The sequence below is a fragment of the Pipistrellus kuhlii genome, unplaced genomic scaffold (genome assembly GCF_014108245.1).
Source record: "Pipistrellus kuhlii isolate mPipKuh1 unplaced genomic scaffold, mPipKuh1.p scaffold_m20_p_30, whole genome shotgun sequence".
Taxonomy (NCBI): Eukaryota; Metazoa; Chordata; class Mammalia; order Chiroptera; family Vespertilionidae; genus Pipistrellus; species Pipistrellus kuhlii.
In genome coordinates this window covers 2,214,642-2,236,379 of record NW_023425530.1, presented here as the reverse complement: position 1 = coordinate 2,236,379, position 21,738 = coordinate 2,214,642, and the positions used below count along the sequence as shown (strand labels likewise).

General features: G+C 43.9%; 1 protein-coding gene across 6 annotated transcripts in view; it reads left to right on the top strand.

Moving 5' to 3' along the window:
• Window positions 1-21,738, top strand: part of SAFB2 (scaffold attachment factor B2) — a 38,648-nt gene that overhangs the window by 12,654 nt on the left and 4,256 nt on the right. For 4 of the 6 annotated variants that reach the window (XM_036459500.2, XM_036459499.2, XM_036459502.2 and 1 more), the window contains 10 exons: window positions 162-262; window positions 5,273-5,422; window positions 5,548-5,660; window positions 10,948-11,078; window positions 12,551-12,642; window positions 15,873-16,009; window positions 17,587-17,859; window positions 18,811-18,951; window positions 20,109-20,151; window positions 21,141-21,271. In XM_036459500.2, coding sequence (XP_036315393.1) covers window positions 162-262; window positions 5,273-5,422; window positions 5,548-5,660; window positions 10,948-11,078; window positions 12,551-12,642; window positions 15,873-16,009; window positions 17,587-17,859; window positions 18,811-18,951; window positions 20,109-20,151; window positions 21,141-21,271 — 1,312 coding nt within the window. Of the gene's footprint in view, window positions 1-161; window positions 263-5,272; window positions 5,423-5,547; window positions 5,661-10,947; window positions 11,079-12,550; window positions 12,643-15,872; window positions 16,010-17,586; window positions 17,860-18,807; window positions 18,952-20,108; window positions 20,152-21,140; window positions 21,272-21,738 lie in introns of all 6 variants that reach the window. The other 2 variants (XM_045589140.1, XM_036459504.2) reach the window with 2 other exon arrangements.

Below are 21,738 nucleotides of genomic sequence, written 5' to 3'. Positions count from 1 at the left end.
GTTGGCAGTAATTAAACTCTTGAATTAAAAGAGTTGAAATTGAAAAGAAAAAAGAAGCATTGAAATTGGATGTGGTTATGGTTTAAGAGAGAGCCACATTTCAGGAGTGGTCATGGTTACTATTATTCCTGGTGGCAAAGCATAATCTCTCTCTGCTTCAGGTCGTATCAGCAGCAGTTCTGGCAGGAATTTGTGGGTCAGTGGACTGTCCTCCACAACTCGAGCAACAGATCTGAAGAACCTTTTCAGCAAGTATGGAAAGGTATGCTCTCCCTTATGTCTGTCTTGCTACCCAGTCTCAATTTAGCATTAAAAAATATACTCAATAAAAATATATTTTAAAAAAGTGTGTGTGTGTGTGTGTGTGTGTGTGTATATATATATATATATATATATATATATATATATATATATATATTCTCTCAAGCCCTGTTGGCGTGGCTCAGTGATTGTTGACCTATGAACCAAGAGGTCACAGTTCAATTCCTGGTCAGGGCACTTGCCTAGGTTGCAGGCTCAAACCCCAGGAGGGAGCCTGAAAGAGGTAGTCCATCAGTGATTCTTATCATTGATGTTTGTATCTCTTCCTTTCTCTCTGAAATCAATCCTATAAAATAAAAGGCTAATATGCAAATTGACTGAATGGCAAAACGGCTGGTTGCTATGATGCATATGACCACCAGGGACAGCCACTCAATGCAGGAGCTGCTCCCTGGTGGTCAGTACGCTCCCATGGGTGGTGGAAGTGTGTGGCCATAGCTCAGCCAGAAGCCTGGCTCACCGCTGGTGAGCTAGGAGGTGGTGGGAGCTTCCTCCACCTCCACAGCAGCGCTAAGGATGTCTGACTGCCAGGTTAGGCCCGCTCCCTGCTGTGCATGAATTTCATGCACCAGGCCTCTAGTAAAAATATATACTCGAATTTAAAACCCTACTTCATGCTAATTTTATTGTTGGTCATTTCTAATTTAAGAAAAGGCTGGAGGAGGAAATCCTCAATGAGGAAAACCTGCCTTTTTTTTTCTGTTTGAAAAAAAACAGACAAACCAGATAAACATGATGTAGAACACTATGCAGGAAACTTGTGTAAATAGCTAGAATCTGAAGTTCTTGTGGTTCTTTCTAACTTCTCTTCAAGAAACTGCTATAATCTTTTGGCTTATACAAAATTTAAAGCTGGCATGCTGAGGGGTTTTTTCTTAGCAGTAAGTTAAGTGTTGGCTTTATATCTTACTAGAGGCCCAATGCACATAATTTGTGCCCTCAAACAGGGGTGGGGGGAATCCCCAAGCCTGGCCTGTGCCCTGTTACAGTGCGGGAGCCCCACGATTGATTGCCCCAAGGAGGTAGGCCAGAGCCAGGGCCCCGCCTCCGTGCTGTGCAGAGCCAGGAGGCTGGACTCGCAGGCAGGCTCTGTGGTGTGCACAGAGCGTCAAGCCCACCCCACCTGCCCACCTGTGCATGCCCACTGTGGGCACAGCCATCTTCTGATGGCCTGAGGGCATCACGGCTTGAGGACCACTTAGCCTTTTATGAGTAAGAATAGCATCTTAAGTATTGGGTCGGCAACTAAGTAATTGCGGATTTTTTAAAGAAAAAGACAATTTTTTTATGGAACTAAGTAACTTTATTCTGTAATGTATTGCCCATTTTGATCAATGACCTTTTGCCATCTTTCAGGCAGCATCATAATCCCACGTTCAAAAAACTTCTGGTTTTTATTAGCAAAAAACTGAATCAGGTACGATTTGACATCATCATCATTATTGAAATTTTTACCATTCAAGGAGTTTTGTAAAGATCGAAACAAAAAGTAATCAGATGGTGCAAGGTCAGGACTATATGGTGGATGTGGCAAAACATCCCAACCAAGCTCCATTAATTTTTGCCGAGTGACCAAAGATGTGTGTGGCCTTGCATTGTCATGATGGAATATAACACCTTTTCGATTTGTCAATTCGGGCCACTTTTCTTTAACTGCATTGTTTAATTTCGTTAGTTGTTCAATGTAGACATCAGAATTGATCGTTTGGTTGGGTGGTAAGAGTTCAAAGTAGACAATTCCTTTGTAATCCCACCAAACTGATAACAAAACCTTCTTTTGATGAATATCAGCTTTTGATGTTGTTTGAGTTGGTTCACCTGGCCTGCTCCACGATCTTTTCCGCTTGATATTGTTGAAAACAACCCATTTTTCATCGCCAGTTATCAGTCGTTTTAAAAATGGATCATTTTCATTATGTTTCTTTAGCAAATCGCAGCTGCTAATGCGTTGCGTTAACTGTGATTCTTTCAGTTCGTAAGGAACCCATGTATCGAGTTTTTGAACATAGCCAAGTTGTTTTAAGTGATTTTCAATGCATGTATGTGATACATGAAGCTTCTCTGCAATCTCACGTGTTGTACTGTGACAGTCCGAATTGATTATTGCTTTGATTAGGGCGTCATCAACTTCAACTGGACGACCAGAGCGTTTTTCATCTTTGAGTGAAAAATCACCAGAACGAAATTTGGCAAACCAATTTTGACACTGCCGTTCTTTTAAGGCTTCGTCACCATAAACAGCACATAACTTTTTATGAGCTTGGGATGCGTTTTTCCCTTTGCGGAAATAAAAAAGCAAAATATGACAAAAATGTTCCTTTTGATTTTCCATTTTTCAACGAACGCCAAACGAAAACTACAAAACAGATCAAAAAACTTTTTTTACTGATTAACAGCTGAATAGCCAACTATCAAATAACAAAATGTGTTTTACATTTGTACTACGTCTGCAAACCTAAAAATTCAACTGAAGCCATATATGTGTGAAACCCGCAATTACTTAGCTGCCGACCCAATATATACTTTAAAAATAGAATGTGATAGTGGTTTACCAATAAATCACCTAATATGCTGATATTGGGAGCAGGCAGAAAATAATACAATTCTAAAACTTTCTAAGGAACTTAAAGGACTTTAAAGTGAAAATTATTCTGTTACTTTGGAATTAGGTGATGAAGCAATCCTTTTATAAGCCATAGAGACTGCCCTGGTCTCCAGGTACCTGTGGGAAGTGGCTCTCTGAGGGGGAGGTAGGGGACAGTGCCTCGAGGAGTTGAGAACTTGCAGGGATTCTAGGCAGAGTTTCTGAGGCTGACTCATCCTGGCTACTCAATCATATCTTTGCTCAGATCCATGTCACCCAAGTAGGTATTGGTGAATACATTAGTAATTTAGGCAGTATGCATCCAGAAGATGCATTCAAAAGGGCTTGGAAAACTATTAAGCCGTAACCTCACTTATTTTGTTGACCTCTTTCTGAACTCAGGTACTGATTATAAAGCCTAAGCAAACATGTAAGTTCCCTGTCATAGATCTTACATACTGGTGGGAAAATCATTTACAGAATAAACACATACAACACATTGAATAAATATGTTAAGGAAAATTACAGCATGCAATCATATGGTACGAGATCTAATTTAGATTTGGGTGGTTGGTTCAGCAAAGCTTGCTGAGGAAGCCACATTTAGGGCAAGACCTGAATGATTGGAGTTCAGCATGCCTGTGGAACTCAGCTCTGGGTAAAGGATGGCCCAGTGGTGGGACAAGGCTTTATAATTTGGATGAACTCATCAAAGGCTACTGTGCAAAGCTACAGGGCAGAGTGCAAGGGGAAGGAGTGGGGAGACAGCTTCTCATGGTACCTGCCCTTATTTGGGTTTAACAGTCATTGGAAATAATGCCCTTGCAAGGATTATTAGTTTAATGGAAAGATCAAATGACCCCATAATTGGCTCAGCCCCTTGAGCTTCAGGAGAAGTAAGAATGCAAAGCTGCTCTGCTCTGAGATCCGGCACTGTGTCTTCAGCAGAAGCTTCTGTCACCTTTGTCCCAGGACCCTTCAGTGTGCAGGCCAGTGCTCTATCCACTGAGCCAAACCAGCTAAGGCTAACCCAATCATTTTTTATTGGATACCAGGCATTGTGACTTTTACCTTGTGAGCTAGTTATTCTTATATCCCTGCAAATGTCCCTGAGCTTTTGCTGGGGCACAGTTCAGTCACTTGCTCGATCAGTGCAGAGGCCTGCTGTTAAGTTTGTTAATCAGGCCAGAGCTCAGGGCTAGCTTCATCCACTCCTGGGCAGCATCCGTCTGAGCACTCAGCCCAATGCCCATGAATTACAGGCTTTTCTGTCCAGCCATTTGGGTTCATTCTGAGGGAAGTGGGCCTTGTAGCATTGAGCGAGCCCCGGGGATTGTTCCCTCTGCTTCTTAGGTGGTCACCTCCCCAGCCTTGGTGGTTTTCTCACACATATGTGCCACTCAAGGGGATACAAATTCTCTGCAGCTGTCTTGCGTGTCTCTCCGCGTGGTACTATGATTGGTCACTGCTTTTATCTCCTCAGACTCTGACCTGTGCTCATCTCAGGGATACCAGCCCCTCAGTTCCTCCTCCCTGCCCAGGGCCTACACATCTAGGTAGTAAGAATGGGCAACCATAAGGCTGCTTCATGTGTTTCCACTCTTGCGGAGGTCTCCGTCCTTTGTAGACTGGTGCGTGGTGTCTGAAAACCCTTGTTGCCTACATTTCCTACCGTTTTTTAGTTTCAGGTAGCAGGAGAGCTAATGGCTGGCTCTCTGTGCTGGCTGTAAGTGAAAGTTTCTCTGATCTATGTCAGAGGTCTTTCTAGCCTTGGTTCACATAGATCGTGGTGCATTTCTGAGTAGATATTCCCTCAGCTGTCCATGGATAGAATGGAATTAGAGAAAATGATCTGAGTGGGAAGGGCTTTTGATTGATTAAAAAGTTTCCATTAGTGTAGTTCAACTCTTTTTAGCTCTCCCTGTTTGCTTTTTGTCACTGTAGAGTTGATCTCGTATCAAAAGCACTTGTATTTTGATAGATCAATTATTTTTAATAACTAGGAAGAACTGACAAATACTGGAGAAGTAAAAACTACTACAAATGATTTTTTTGGGGGTTACTTATGCCTATTTATTTAGCTGTGGTCATGGAGATTATCCCAATTTTCCATAAAATCCTCTTGACCCTGCTGCAGTATCATGGCATAAAAGACTCAAAGTGCCACTAGACAAAAAGACAAAGGGTTTTGTTTTCTTATTATTCACCATGATTTTGGATAATGTTTGGGAACATTTTATATAGATGGCCAGATGAAAGATACCAAATGTCTAATGGAAATGATTTTGATGATCAGTTAACTGCTAGTAATTTTTTACATTGTGTGATTATTTGTATGAGAAAATAAGAGTGCCCTTTCCCATGAAGGTTGTCGGTGCCAAAGTGGTGACCAATGCCCGCAGTCCTGGGGCTCGGTGCTACGGCTTTGTCACCATGTCTACCTCTGATGAGGCTACGAAATGTATCAGCCACCTCCACAGAACTGAGCTTCATGGAAGAATGATCTCCGTAGAGAAGGTAAGGCAGTCCTTGCCTGTTCTTTCTCATGAACTTTACATGGGGGAAGACCTAGTCCATGAGCCATTTCTTTCTTTTTTTTTTTTTTTCCCCATGAGCCATTTCTATCTGCATTATATTTTTAGGCCAAAAACGAACCTGCTGGGAAAAAACTGTCCGACAGAAAGGAGTGTGAAGTGAAGAAAGAAAAAGTATCTAGTGTTGACAGACATCATCCTGTGGAGATCAAAGTTGAAAAGTAAAGTAATTTTTTAAAAATATTTTTTTATTGATATCAGGAGGGGAGAGGGAGATAGAAACATCAATGATGAGAGAGAATTGTTGATTGGCTGCCTCCTGCATGCCCCCTCCTGGGATTGAGACTGTAACCTGGGCATGTGCCCTTGACCGGAATTGAACCCACAGGCCGACGCTATATGCACTGAGCCAAACCGGTTTCAGCTAAAGTAATTTTTTAAACGCATTCTCTTGGGATGATGGCTGGAAGGAGGGCAGATGGCAGCCACAGGGTAGCTCAGGAAACAAGCATGTGTCCTTTGCATAAACAGCCTCACCAGCTTCTCATTACATCACAAGTGATTTCTGCATCTTGCTGCTACTTCAGTGTTTAGCTTTCAACAGATATTCATTTCATAATGCTAAAAAAATAGATTCAGATGATCCTTAATAAGTATGTACATCTAAATTACCTAGTAGCCTGTTGGAAAAAAACACACACAAAATAAATAACATTTTTTTATTAAGTATATTTTTATTGATTTCAGAGGGAAAGGGAGAGAGAGATAGAAACATCAGTGATGAGAGAGAATCATTAATCGGCTGCCTCTTGCATGTCCCCTACTGGGAATCAAACCCAAAACCCAGGCATGTGCCCTTAACTGGAATCAAACTTGAGTCCGCAGGCCAATGCTCTATGCTAGGGGTGTCGAACTCAATCAGAGAAGGGGCCAAAATCTAAAATCCAGCCTAAATCGCGGGCCGAATGGTTTACTAAACAGTCATAAACTGTCATTGTGATGGAAACGCAGCGGAGTGCAGTGATGACAGCGCGGTGCGGGCCACATTGCAAGGCCTGGCGGGACGGATTTGGCCCGCGGGCCTTGTGTTTGACACATGTGCTCTATGCACTGAGCCAAACCAGCTAGGGCAGGCACCATTTATTTTTTATTCCAAACATCCTGGGCCCTTGCACAGCCTCTGAAAATTTGGAATCATTTCACAGTCCAGGTTGATTTTCATGTGAATCATGCTTTTTATCCCAGCAACTGCAAAAACCCAGCTTTGCAAAGATAACATCATTATTCAAAGGAATGTAAGCTGATTGAATATTGAAATGAGCTGCCTAAAACTAGTATTTTGTGCAGCACCTGGCAGTTGTCAAGTATTTTTGTGTTTCCCTCAAAAACTTGAAATATCCCAGATTACGTATTAGTTCACTGAGGTACCTTGGGGATTCCTTGGCATAGTAATTTGGGGGTCTATTTTTATAAATAGATACTATTTATTTAAAGGAGGTGATTTATAGCTTTAATGAAGATGGAAATAGGGACAGATCTTTCACAGCAGGCATTGATTATACTTTTATCAAAACAATATGCTTGCCTTAGCTGGTTTGGCTCAGTGGATAGAGCATCAGCCTGCGCACTGAAGGTTCCCAGGTTTGATTCCAGCCAACGGCTCATGCCCAGGTTGTGGGCTCTATCCCCAGTAGGGGACGTGCAGAGGCAGCTGATTAATGATTCTCTTTCATCATTGATGTTTCTATCTCTCCCTCTCCTTTCCTCTCTGAAATCAATAAAAATATCAAAACAAAAGCCATAGGCTTATCGTTTGGGTAGGTAGAATTTAGTGATGTGCTTGATAACAGTGTTATTCTCAGAACACTGTGTGTCTGTGTTACACTTATATTGTCAACACAATTTATTTCCACTTCCAGGTCCACTTGCATTCTAAAAATTAAACCCTTTGCTAAGAATCTGTAAATTTCACAGTAATTCCATTTTGCTGTTTTTTGGTTTTTTTTTTACATAAGAAAATTGATAGTTGAGTAAACATGGCTGTGGACATCAATACTCATAAGTTGGGCTTAGTTTTTAACAGTATAATTGCTGGTCTTCAATGTGACCAAGTTAGAAATTGTAGGGCCATGAGAATGGCTATTAGATGAGCCTTCATGTACTTAGAAGACCCATGATTTTATCAGCAACTTCTTTTTTTTTTTTTTTTTTTTTTTAATATATTTTATTGATTTTTTACAGAGATGAAGGGAGAGGGATAGAGAGTTAGAAACATTGATGAGAGAGAAACACCGATCAGCTGCCCGCCGCACACCCCCCACTGGGGATGTGCCCGCAACCAAGGTACATGCCCTTGACAGGAATCGAACCTGGGACCCTTGAGTCCGCAGGCCGACGCTCTATCCACTGAGCCACACTGGTCAGGGCTATCAGCAACTTCTTATTTAAAGGACACATCTATTAGCAGTGCTAAAAGTATCTGTATTGTTAGAATTTGGGAAGCTGTTGAGAGTTGTTGGTTTTCTTAGGGTCTTGGGATGCTTTTTGTTGGTTGATTTTTTTGAATCACAGAAGTGAGATGTGTTTATGGCAAAAAGAAAGTGGATAATATTCAGCTAATGTATGTGTGTACAGGGTGGTCCCTGAGTCTCTGGAAGAATCTTGTGAAGTCTGTACTCTGTGTAGGAAGAAGAGGAAACTGGCCCAGAAAGGGGACCCAAGGTCACACAGCTCAGCTGGCAAGCAACAAGGTCAGAATTTAGTCCCGAGCTGTTGCCTTCAGTTCTGGGCACTTAACTGGGTGATGAGCTTAAGGTGTTTAAAACCAAACTGCCTACGTGATTTGTCTAGCAGGTTGAATATTTCAAAATTTGTTTTTAACCTTATTTATTTCATTCAAATAAACACTTTTATTAGCCTTTCCTAGAAATTAGGAATTTCTAGGCTAAGTCGTCAGACTAAGTGAAATGGAGAAGCTTGTCCATACAGGTGGCTTGTCTTGGTTGTCATGGATTAGTAGTGATGTTTCTATAATTGTTGTTTAGAAAGCACACACTGAAGTCAGGCAAAATATCACTACCTGGTTGAACACTTTTTGGTATATGTCCCTCTAGCCTTTTTTCCTACGGGCAGGTGTTTTCTTTATTGGTTTTCTTGTGTAGGTTCTTTTTTAAAAAAAATTATTTTTAAGTTAGTGTTATCAACAAGACCATTGTGTCTAGGAGGTGCCATGTGAGTATAGAACAAGTAGGGAGAGGTCTTCTGTTGAAACATTATTCAGGTCTCCTTGGAGGGAGGAGGCACCACTGCAGAATAATGGAAGAGGTACATCAGAGAGATTCATGGTGGCTTTATTTGCAGTCATTTGGCCACTGGAACCAATCTCTAGTCTATCATAAGGGAAATGGAAATAGCTGTGTCCTGTTAGGTAGCAGCTGAAAGGAACCAGATCTGTGTATGAATCCACATAGACTAACCTTTTTAAAATACTTTTTTATTTTTATTTTTTTAAAAATTTTAATTAATATATTTTATTGAGTTTTTACAGAGAGGAAGAGAGAGGGACAGAAAGCTAGAAACATCGATGAGAGAGAAATATCGGTCAGCTGCCTCTTGCACACTGGGATGTGCCTGCAACCAAGGTACATGCCCTTGACCGGAATCGAACCTGGGGCCTTTCAGTCCCCAGGCCTACGCTTTATCCACTGGTTTCGGCTTTATTTATTTATTTATTTATTTATTTATTTATTTATTTATTTTTCAGATAAGCAGGGAGAGGGAGACATTGAAAGATCAATGATGAGCAAGAATCATTAATCAGCTGCCTCCTGGCATGTTCCCTGACTGAATTCTGGTTCATAGGTCAGTACTCAAGCACTGAGCCACACTGCCTGGGCCAGACTAACCTTTCAAGCAGTTATTTTTCAACCGGTGTTTTAAATATTCTTTAAATATAAGAATATTTAAAACATGCAATACCTGACTATTTAGTCAAGGGTACTGACCTCTTTTCCCTTAGATTATCAAAATAAAAAATGACAACAGCCAACTAATCACCAATAGCCGTCTGATGTGAATGAATGAAAATCATACCCTTTTCTTTTTTTTTCCTCTTTGTCACATTGGTAAAAAATACATTTTTTAGTGTGCGGCAGCATTTTATAGTGATTAGTTTGTATGAGCCATAAGCTGAAAATCGCTGCTTTAAAGCATGAGGTGAAAAGTGCTCAAGAGCACCATATCAAGGCCCATCCCACTATGTTAGTCTCCAGAAATGTAAAACATCCCTGAAGATCTTCATGGTTCTGTGCAAATACCCATAAAAGTTCAAGAGGTGAGCCAAATGATTGACAGTATGGCAACATGGGTGGTGATGGGACAAGTGTATCTGTGACATTCACTGCATATTACTATATTGTAAGGAAATCCTGCCCTGGTTGGTTTCTTTCTCATCTGCCTGGGGACCAAAGGGTCAAGTGTTTGATTCCAGGTAAAAGGGCACATACGTTAGTTGCAGGTTCCCCAGCCCTGGTAGGGGCATGTGCGGGAGGCAACCAATTGATGTATCTCTCTCACATCGATGTTTCTCCACCTCCTCTCTTCCTATGCACAAGAAGTCGCTGGTTCAATTCCCCTTCAGGGCGCATGCGTGGGTTTTGTACTTAATCTTTAGCAGGGGTTGTCAGGAGTTACCTGATCAATATTTTTCTCTCATCAATGTTTCTATCTCTCCCTCTCCCTTCGCTCTCTCTAAAAAACAGAACTGCCTTTGGTTGAAATGATAGTTTCCATATTGGCTGACATATAATAGCATTTTATTTTATTTTTAAATATGTTTTTTATTTCAGAGAAGAAGGGAAAGATAGAAACATCAATGATGAGTGAGAATCATTTATCGGCTGAGCCCACAACCCGGGCATGTGCTCTGACTGGGAATCAAACTGTGACCTAGTTCATAGAGCAACGCTCAACCACTGAACCACGCTTGGTGGGCTAATAGCATTTTAACTCCTCCAAGTATGCAGATATTTCCAGGTACAAGTGTTAGTGGGCAGGTGGCTCACTGCTTCATGTTGTAGGAACATCTGTTCCTGGTACTGTACCTCCATTCTATATCATACTATACCTGTTTGGGGGAAATTTTTTCCAACAAAACTTAATATTCCACATATACAAAATGTTTCAAAATGAGACATTTGAAAATAGTTTTTCATAAGCATTCTTCCATCATGTATAGTTGCATAGATGTCATATATGTAAGTGCTTTTAGCATCTTGGGAAAACATCCTCATGAGCTTGCAGTTTTCTCCTGCATATTTTGAGATGTGACAGATAACTTAAGTGGGAATAAGGGCTGTGTCTGAAGAGGGGAATATTACCACAGTTTTCAAATAATTTTCCCCATCCACTTGCTGCTGGCCTGATTGGTTTTGTGCATCAATCTGTGCGAGCAAACTGCTCCTATTAGAGACTCAGGAACTCAAGTTTGATAACCATGTTTTTACATAGAACTGTAATTAAGAAGGAAGAGAAGATGGAGAAAAAGGAGGGAAGAAGGCCTGAAGACATTAAAAAGGAAGAAAAAGATGAAGACGAGCTAAAACCAGGAACTACAAATCGGTCCAGAGTCACCAAATCAGGTGATTAGAGACTAAGTGTTCTTTTTTTTTCTTTTTTTTCATTTTTTTCTTTTTCTTTTTTTTTTTCTCTTTTTTCTTTTTTTTCTTTTTTCAGAGACTAAGTGTTCTTGACGGGGGAAGAGCCGGTCACAATGGGCTGGTGGGTGTCATAGTAGATCAAATAAGTGCAGCGAGCTTTTTAGTGACTTTGCCTAGTTTTGCTGCTTATAAAAAGCCATTAAAGCAACAGAGCCTCAGGTGATGAGGTGGCTTAAAAGAGTTTCTACACAACAGCAGAAATGCAGAGATGTTCTGGTCAGTGATTTAGCTTTACTGGCAGCTCAGTGACCTGGGTTCTTATTTTTCCTGAGTCTTTAACATAAAAAAATGGGAGTTTGCCAAGGGGGTGTCCTAGTTCTTATAACTAATTCAGTACAACTCTATATGTGTGTAATCTTATTTTTCTTGCCTGTATGGTAAAGCCAGATCAAATGAGAAACAGAAAATGAAAATCTCATGTCTATAGACTGTGGAGGAGCAGTTGCACTTATAGTGTGCCACCTCTGTTGTCATTTTATAAAAATTGCTTGCATTCTGCATCTTCAGACTTGCATGAAGCTCCACAGAATGTTTTGTGGCAAACAAACAAACAAACAAAAAAACATACTCACACACACAAAACAAACAAATCCACCCCCTCCCCTTCTCGAAAAAGAAAACCAGAAACAAAACCTGACCATCTGGAGCATTGGGATTTGGTGCAGTGCATTACAAGTTAGATCTTAATCATTGGGGTAATTTGCCAGCAGTCTCCTGAGGAACATGTTTTTAAAATGCTCCTGGAGTATTGCAAATTTCCCTAAATCCATGCTTGTTCTGGCAGTTAGAGCCTGCTTAGCTTGTTGTGAAGAGGAAGAATTGGTGTAGAACCTTTATTTCTACAGACGGTTGATGGGAAGCCCACTCGTGGGGGTGGGGAGGGGCTCCCTCGGAGCCAGCAGTATCCAATTCAGGCACAAGAGCCTGGGTTATGCAGAGCATCCCACAATGTGTGGTAGGAATAAAAATTGAAATTGGTTATCCTGGAGCCATTAGGATTGAGTATGAGGGGTAAAGGACACAAGCCTACAGGTGGAATGTCTTTGTGTACATGTTGCAGAATGCACTTTGACTCAGATTTAAGTTGTAAGATGCAGGCAAGTCCATTCTAGATGAGCAAAGACATGTTTCCGCCCAGTATAGTCCTATTGGTAGTGCTTCTTTTTCGTAATCCTTGCTAGAGGATACTCTTTCCTTTTGTTTTAGAGTGAGTGGACGGAAGAGAAAGACAGAGAAACATCAACTTTTATATCATCATGAAGACAGGGACAGGACACAAAGGCTTTAGCATTAGCATTAGTCACTTGACAGCTGGGGGCAGGGGCGGCAAGAGCCCCCAGCTGGCTTGTGTACATCAGCACATTTTCACAGATTGCTGTGTTTTTGTCCTGAAGGAAGCAGAGGAATGGAACGGATGGTAGTAATGGATAAATCAAAAGGAGAGCCTGTCATTAGTGTGAAAACCACAAGCAGGTCAAAAGAAAGAGTGAGTATTGCTTCTGCCATCTCAAGGCCAGTCGTTTTTTATTTGCATTTATGGAAACAACATTGTTCTGCCTTTAAAATTTTTAAGAGTTCTTTGAAGTCCTTGGGAGGCATATTATTAACTCTTTAGATTATGCATAGAAACATGAACTTAGATTCTCGAACTTATTTCAGAACAGTGCTTATCCATGTTTGCTTTCCAGAAATGTGTTTGCCCTTCTTTGATTTTTTGTCAGGTTATGCCATCTTTTAGGACAGTGGTCCACAAACTCATTAGTCAGCAGAGCCGAATATCAACTGTACAATGATTGAAATTTCTTTTGAGAGCCAGATTTTTTAAACTTCTAATGCCAATTCTTCAAAATAGACTCACCCATGCTGTGGTATTTTGTGGAAGAGCCACCCTCAAGGGGCCAAAGAGCCGCATGTGGCTCGTGAGCCGTAGTTTGCCAATCATGTTTCTAGGAGAATTGATTGCCAATGACAGAGCTGGAAGGACAACACCCAGGCTTTCCAAATCGGAGGCAGCTTCTACTCTTTTGGCTAATCTAATAGCAGTTTATTCATTTTCTTTAGTTGATTTTCTATTAAATTAACCAAAAAGAAAAGTGGAGTCCACTCTAAAACTGACTGTCATGTTATCAAACAACAAGTTACATTGCTTATTAACTTAAGCACATAGGTGGACAAACTAGCGACCTCCATTTTATCTGTTTCCCAGATAAAGATTCTAGCTAATATGTTAATGAGGAGAGCAACACTTTTTCAGTGAATACACTTTTTATGATTCACCCAAGAATACTTTGTGTTGTTAAGACTTAAATTTTAAATTAACATTTAAATTTCATAGAGAGCAGTTCCTAATGCCATTTTTTCTATGGACTACATGGAAATCATAAAATACAGAGAAATAAATAAGACCCATAAACTTACCACTCAGATAACTGATGTTAAAAAAAAAGATGTAGTAGTGATGTAAATGTGATTAAAGCATTCAGATATTATAAGAAGGCACTACATAAGCACAATGGAAGCCTCTTTTCTGCGTGGGCTCCTCACACTTCTTTTTTTTTTTTTTAATATATTTTATTGATTTGTTACAGAGAGGAAGAGAGAGGGATAGAGAGTTAGAAACATTGATGAAAGAGAGACATCGATCAGCTGTCTCTTGCACACCCCCTACTGGGGATGTGCCTGCAACCAGGGTACATGCCCTTGACTGGAATTGAACCTGAGACATTTCAATCCACAGGCCGATGCTCTATCCACTGAGCCAAACCAGTTTCGGCACACACAACACATTGTATATGCTCTGAAACACCACCACAAATGGATTCAGATGACTTGCTCTGGGACACCTTTTGTGCAAAACATACTGAAATATACAGTGCTACTTTCTAATTTAATTTTGAAATTATTGTAGATTGACAGGGAGCTGTAAAGAATAGGACAGAGGTCCTATGTTTCTGTCACCCAGTTTTGCCCAGTGGTATTATTTCCTGTAACTGTAGCACAATATCAAAGCCAGCAAGGTGATGTCGACGTACAGTGTGCGTGCAGTGCTAAGACATTTAATTGCTAGTGTAGATGTCCTGCTATTGAAAACTGCTGTGGGCAGCCTTCCTGTGTCTGCCTCTCGGCAGACTTGCAACCACCTGTCAGTGAAATTGCTAGGTCCAAAGGTGTATGTGTGTTGTTCTTTGTGGTGGATGTTATCAGCTGCCCTTCAGAAAGTTACAGAGGATGCTGCCATTCCTGGGGTGCGGAGCTTTACCCGAGTCACCAGTAGGTGGCGAGGCCATGTTATGACCAGGAGTACAATTTGAGGACTGCAGTGCCTGCTGGTCTGTCTCTGCACTAGATCATATCCTTCCCCCAGAACCTAGGGTGGCTGTCCCTCCTCATTCCCACCTGCAGAGTGTGTGATTACACTGTAAGCCCTGCCCGTCTCGTAGGTGAATGATGTTTTGGGGGTGCATCTGTCTTTTCTTTGAATGTCCCTCTCTATTACCCCCAGCCCCCACAATCTTTTTTTAGTAGAATAGCTGGTTCTAATCTTTGCCCATCTTCTTTCCAGGTAGCTTTGTCTTCATCGATTTTTTTTTTAAACCCTTTGTGTGGGCTAATTAAGAAATTAAGCTGAACAGCATTTTCTTTTAAGATTTTTAATTGATTTTTAGAGGAAGAGGAAGGGAAAGAGGGACAGAGAGAGAGAGACACATCTATGTGAGAACAAAACATTGATCTGCCGCCTCCTGCCACCAGAGATTGAATCTGCAGCTCAGGTATGTGCTCTGACCAGGAGTTGAACCAGCGCAACCTTTTAGTGTACAAGATGGCACCCTTAACCAACTGGGCCACCCCGGCCAGGGCAGAGGAGCTTTGTAAAAATGTGGTGTCCCAGACCCTGTCCTGTGTAGGAGGCCCTGGGTTCTGGGATATGTGAAAGCTTCCTGGGAGCGTCTGATTGGAGGCCAGTCTTGGGTGTCTCAGCCTCTGAGAGCCTTAAAGATGTTAGTTGTCCATCGTTTTCTACCTTATGCCAGAAACAGAATAGGCAAGTCACCCATTAATCTTTTCTACATTATTGGGAGTGAACTTTACAGTACAGTACCTTGGATTATTCTGTTTTAAGGCTGCCTGCTTGAGCCCTGACTTAGCACTTGAGAAGTGAAAGATGTAGTCCTTCATCTTACTGTCCAAACAGCTGCCCCGCGCCCCCCCCCCCCCCCCCCCCCCAGTGAATGAAGGGGCCATGTGGCTCTGCTACACTAGAAAAACTGCCTGCAGGTTTCCTGAGGTTCCATCCCATCTTTTCTCTTCCCTTAATATCCTTTGCTTACAAGGTTTAAAACCCAGACTAGAGGGCCCTAGCCCGGTAGGCCAGTTATAGCATCGTCCCGACACACCAAGGTGGTGGGTTTGATCCCCCGTCAGGGCACTTTCAAGAATCAACAGGTGAGTACATAGATAAGTGGAACAACAAATTGATCTCCCTCCCTCCCGCCTTTCTCTCACTTCTCTAAAAGCAATTTAAAGAAAAATTAAAGACAGATTATGGGGTGAGCAGTGTGACTCGGATGTGGAATGAAGCGGCCTGTGCTGGGGCCTCCATGTAACCTGAGTGCCACAGAAGAATCTTAGCTTAATCCAGATAATGTGTATTTCCCTTTCATTGTGCATTTGTTGTAATCATTTTTCTGACATTAATCAACCAATTTTGGTGAACAGAGCTCCAAGAGTCAGGATCGAAAATCCGAAAGCAAAGAGAAGAGAGACATGTTATCATTTGACAAAATCAAAGAGCAGAGGGAGCGAGAGCGCCAGAGGCAGTGGGAGCGGGAAATCCGAGAGTCGGAGAGGCGGCGGTGAGTGGGGCAGAGCAGGCTGCTGGTCTGCTCTGGGGATGGTTGTCCTTTCTCCCCAGTGAGTCTCCTCTGTAGCCTGGGCTTGCAGGCCATCTTGTGTGTTTCCCCTGGGGCCAAAGGGACGGTATGATATTCATCAAAAGCCCCCTTTTTTTTTTCAAATTGAATTATTTGGGTAACATTGGTATATAAAATTATAAAGGTTTCAGGCATACAATTCTACAATACATCATCTGTATATTGAATGTGTGTTCACCATCCCACCATCAAAAGCCCATTTCTGCTGAGCATTTCCTCTGGCTGACGGTGGACCCTGGCCTGTGGAATTCACCCAGGGATGGCTTTGATGGAAGGGTCCCAAGTGTCTAAGTCTTCCCTCTGGAAATGTACATAAATAAGTGAGACTTAAAAAAAAAAAAAAAAAGGCAACCAAGGAATGTGGCAGTTTTATTGGCGATGTTACAGGAGTGGCCTCTTCACCCCTGGATTCTGCGGTTATGGCCTTTTCCGGCAGCAGGGGTCGAAGTCATGTTCTTTGCCCTCTCACCTTTCATTAAGAAGATAGTCTATTGGAGGAAGCCTGTCATTTCCGCTTCTGTGTTCTGCCATATCATGTCAAGACATTCAGAGCCCCCTGACATTTCCTTCCAGTGTTGTTCCATGAAACAAAAGGTTTACATCATGGTGTTTGGAGAAGTTTCTTGAGCTAAAGCAGATCACATACAACCCTCTTAAGTTATGCTACGTTTATCTGAAGTCACGTGATTTTAGCTCCTGCCTGTGTCACTTTAGAAAATAAAAGCACGTTGAGAAGCCCTTTGATCCCATTCGGAGGTATTTTGCTTCCAGCTTGCTCCTGCTTGGTTTGGAGGCTCTCCAGGCACTGGTGGAGAGTGAGAGAAGCGGCAGCATGTCCTCTTCTCACACAGAGGGGTGGTCCCAGTCTCTGCTCAGCTCTTGGTGTGCCGTGACTGAGGACATGAGACCTTGGTCCCAGCTGCCGGTGCCAGGCCAGCATACAATCGCCTCACTAGCCTTTGCCTATCCCCACACCTTCCTAGGTCTATTCAAAATGACCCTCATTTCAAAATACAGTGTTTTTAGGGGGAAGATATAGAAAAGAGGGGGCTCATTGACAGCATTAATCTACAATAGAGTACCTTTTTACCCTCAGGGAAAGCTACTATAATTGCTTCTTAAGGGTTTGCTCTGTATACACAGCAGTTACCCTTTGCTTTTCTGACTTTTCTCTACCTTATTGATGCGTGGCTTTATTTGGGGGCCTTTGAGCCAAGTCCTCCTGGCCTGAACCTGAGCTCTGTGTCTCCTTGCTGGTCCCTCCCAGCCCACCTGTGTCTTTGCTTTTTTGAGAAAGGGAAAATTTGGACATTGGGGCTTCTGGCTGTTCTAAGCAACTTAGTGGGAGTGGGTAAGCACCTGCCGCCTATAGCCTGGCCCAAACCAGTGAGCATCCAAGAAACCCAGACTGGCCAGGTAAGGTATCCTGGCCCCCTTGGAGGGCAATGCCTCAGTGGCCAGGGACCTCCCTCCAGAGTGGCCTTGCTGTGTCCCTGCAGAGAGCGCGAGCAGCGGGAGCGGGAGGCCTGGAAGGAGAAGGCACGGCTGCACCGGGAGCGCATGGAGCTCGAGTGCCAGCGTCACCTCCTGGAGCGGGAGCGCATGGAGCGGGAGCGGCTGGAGCGAGAGCGCATGCAAGTGGAGCGGGAGCGCAGGAAGGAGCAGGAGCGCATTCACCGAGAGCGGGAGGAGCTGCGGCGTCAGCAGGAACAGCTACAGCAGCTACGCTATGAGCAGCGGCAGGGCTTCCGGAGGCCCCATGACGATGGGCGGTAAGGATCCAGCCCACCTGCGGCCTAGAGGTGTGGCCTCTCCTCCTGTTCAGGAGCTTCTTCGGCTGCTGTCCATCTGAGAACTCGTTGCCCTTACCACCAGGGATGTGTGTAGTTTAATGTCAGACTCTCCTGGCTGTGCAACATTCTCCCCAACTGAGTTCATGGAGAATCTTGGTAGTTCCAGTGCTGAAGGGTTTGTGATGCTTCCGCTTAGGCTGTGCCATTATTTGCATTGATTCCTGGTGGAGCATCACCACCCTCCAGGTGCTGTTGCAGGAGATGACCAGGAGTGCATTAGGCCCTCATTGGCCACGGCCGCCACTCCACGTCGTGTCCTTGTAGGGGGAAAGGCACAGAGTTGGCACTGGGGATAAGGATATTACCTTCTGTTTTAAAAGTAGGTTTATTGGTCTCTAGCTTCTCTGAGCTGCTTAATTGTCAGTCACCCATTACCTCACTACCCATGAGCCTAGTTTTCTGGTAAAAATCAGGAAGAAGATAATTGGATGCTGTCCTAAGCTGTATGTAGTTCACTATCACCCGATCTAATTCCTTTGCCTTTTGCATAAATCTCAGGGGGAGGTTCAGGTTATAGAAGATGGGAAGCTGAAAACGTGGCACTTCAGAATACCAGTCTTGAAGAATCAAGTATTTTTATTTCACTTGCATTTGAACTCGGGTGGGGATCAAGGTATTAACAGTATTATGACACAATTAGCTGACAGCGTCCGATTTTCAGAATTGTCAGATGAGAATACTCGTGCCTCTTGGCAGTTTTGGGAATATTAATTTATCCAATCAAAGTGATAGTGGTTGAATGTTTAGCGATTAGCCCTGCAGTACATTTTAAATGATGCTGGGTCTGGAGAGAGAGCTCCCCTTCCTACCTTCATTCCCTTTTTCCTTTGTTCTCTTTCATAAGTAAAATTTCCCTCCTTTTTAAAACAGGCGAGATGATGCCTATTGGCCAGAAGGAAAACGTGTGGCCCTGGAGGACAGGTACCGCCCTGATTTCCCTCGGTACGATCACCGCTTCCACGACTTTGACCATCGAAGCCGAGGCCGGTACCAGGACCATGTGGTCGACAGGTCAGTCCCCCACCCCCTTTTTGTAGTAGAAACAGGTCTCCCTCTGTTCTCTTAACGTCTGATTTACTTGTGATGTGCTAGTGGGTAGGGTTTGACCAGCCACACATGGAATTCAGAAACAGGCCTTGAGCAGTGTCGGAATCGTGGCCAGTTATGGCATCTGGGACTTGTCTGGCAAGACGGTCCCCCAGACCTCATTTCATCCACTGTCCTTTGCACGGAGTGGATGGATGGGGCCCTAGGCAGGACCTGAGCCTCAGAATTCTCCAACACTCAACTCTCTTGTGGGTGGCCCAGGCTCTGGTTTTCACACCTCCCTGGTGATTCCTCCCTGTCCCTCACGTCAGCACCAGCCCCCAGGATTCACTATCACCGATCTAATTCCCTTTGCCTTTTGCATAGGGAGGGAGGGAGGAAGCAGTTCTTAGAAGAGGTGTGACCTGCCTAAACTGGTGAAGGCAGAGTGGGCAGGAGGGTTTACTGACAGGTGTAGGTTTCTTTGCCAGCAAACTGCAAAGAGAACTGACCAGAGAATGGGGGGCAGTTCTCACTGGGCCTTGTTTGTGTTTTGCAGGTCAGGGTGGGTTTTCAGCCAGTGTTTTTCTTTGCCATGCCTGATTTAACGAGGACTAGATTAGGAAGACGGCCCTCACCTTTCCAGGTGAAGAGTTCTCTCTTTTTGGGAGAAATCCCATTGGGCTCCCCTGGGCTGCATATCCTGGAGCCATTTCACATTCATTAGCTCTCTGGAAGGGAAGGGAAAATGTGGCTAAAAAGCTACTTATTTAATTCATTGTGGCTGGAGTTGGTTTGAGATTTGGTGTGAATCAAATGTGTTGAGTAAGAGGTTAGGTTTCCCTGTTACCAGGCCATAGGTAAGTGAAGCCTTAGCTTCATTCATGGGTGTCTGCTTCTAAGACCCTTCCCTCCGGGGTATTTCAGTAAAATTAATATTTCCACCTTGTTAAGATCTGACTTTACTCCCACCCCCAGGGAAAGATGTGAGCCTGCTTTTTTTTTTTTTTAATGAGGCAGTTCTTCCGTGGGTAAATAGAATGAGGACCCCAATTGTGGCTTTTGTGGGACCTGTAGAAATGTTGTATGGTACCATCAGCTGCCATTGGAGTGAGATTCTTTTATTTATTTATTTTTTTCAGGAGGGAGGGCTCAAGGACAGTGATGGGAGAGCGAGATGGACAGGTGAGTAACATCCAGACATTGGGTGCCTGCTCTGTCTGCGTGGGCGGGGGAGCATGGGCACGGCACTCTGGAGAATAAGTAACATGCAGAATTGCTTGTTTTCTGATGAGTGGAGGCTTTGTTCAGATGCATAGGGCTTGTTCTTGTTCCATTTTTCTAGCAGGAACTGCAAGTAGCTCTTGTTGCCAGCTTGCTTAGAGTGCCTCTGAGTCTCGGGACTTTGGGTACCCCAAATGGGGCTTAGTGGCCTGTCAGGCGGTCATTTAGCCCATGTTTGGTGGTGGCGGGAATCCCTCTGTTTCAGGTGCCTCCGGGGTGGATCCCAGTGCCTCTCATCTGCTGATACCTGGTGAGGGATGCATAAGGTGTCAGTTCAGAGAAAAGGGGAGCCTGCCAGGAGAAAGGCAGGGGACAGGCATCGGCAGCATAGTTCTTCAAACAGGAGTGTGTGTTCCAAGAACAGTAGACCAGCTCCATATCACGGCCCAGACGTGCTGGATTCCTGAGCACAGAACTGGTTGGCCAAGGCACTGAAGTTCTCTGCTGCGCTTGCCTCCAGTGTCAGCTACTGAGGAGCCGTGCCACCTCCATAGATTGAGGACAAAGGAGGAAGTCAAGGGGACCTCCTGTTATCAGCAAGGAAGACTCTAAGTGACTTTTCTCAGTGGACCTCACAGGGCCAGAGAGGCTTGTGCTGGCTCTTTGTGTGGCACCAGTGATAGAGCTATAGGGACTCTCAGTTCTCAAGCAAGGAACAACGAGCTCTGCCATGAGCTCCTCAGGTATCGTCAGGGTCGCAAACAGAGCATCCAGAAGCTAGCAGGCTTCAGAATGGGCCTGGGCAGGCCCTCTCAGAGGGGCCAGAGGTGCTGTGGCACACCCTGGCCCGGCCCGCAGTGTGTACAGGCTGACAGGCCTTCCAGAGGTGAGCCTGTACGGGCCTGTAGGGAGTGAGATGGCCAGAGTCGCCCTGTCCTTCTGCCTTTCAGCACTACTCAGATGACCGCCATGGCCACGGAGGACCTCCAGAGCGGCACGGCCGGGACTCTCGGGATGGCTGGGGGGGCTACGCCTCAGACAAGAGGATGAGTGAGGGCCGGGGGCCACCACCTCCACCCAGGTTAGTGGGCAGCCCATGATGGCGGTGGGCATCTTCCCCTGGCTGGAGGCCCGCCCCGCTGAAAATGAACTGGCTGTGTGCACCTGGCCAGGTTGCCTGCATCACCCCAGTTATGAACATCTGTATCACAAGGCCCTGCCTGCTGAAGGAGACATCCCTGAAGCCTTCCTTAGATTTCTCCCCCTAGAGTCTTAGGCTAGTGGTTGAGAACCGCTAGCAGGGTCGCCTAAGACCATCGGAAAACACAGATACCTACATTACGACTCATTAACAGTAGCAAAATTAAAGTTATGAAGTAGCAACGAAAATAATTTTCTGGTTGGGGGTCACCACAACTGAGGAACTGTATTAAAGGGTCGAGGCATTGAAAAGGTTGAGAACTATTGCCCTTGACAATATAAAAGCTTTACTCCCCCACATCCACACCCTCCCCTCCCCAAAGTATTCTTTAGGAATTTTGAAGGCCA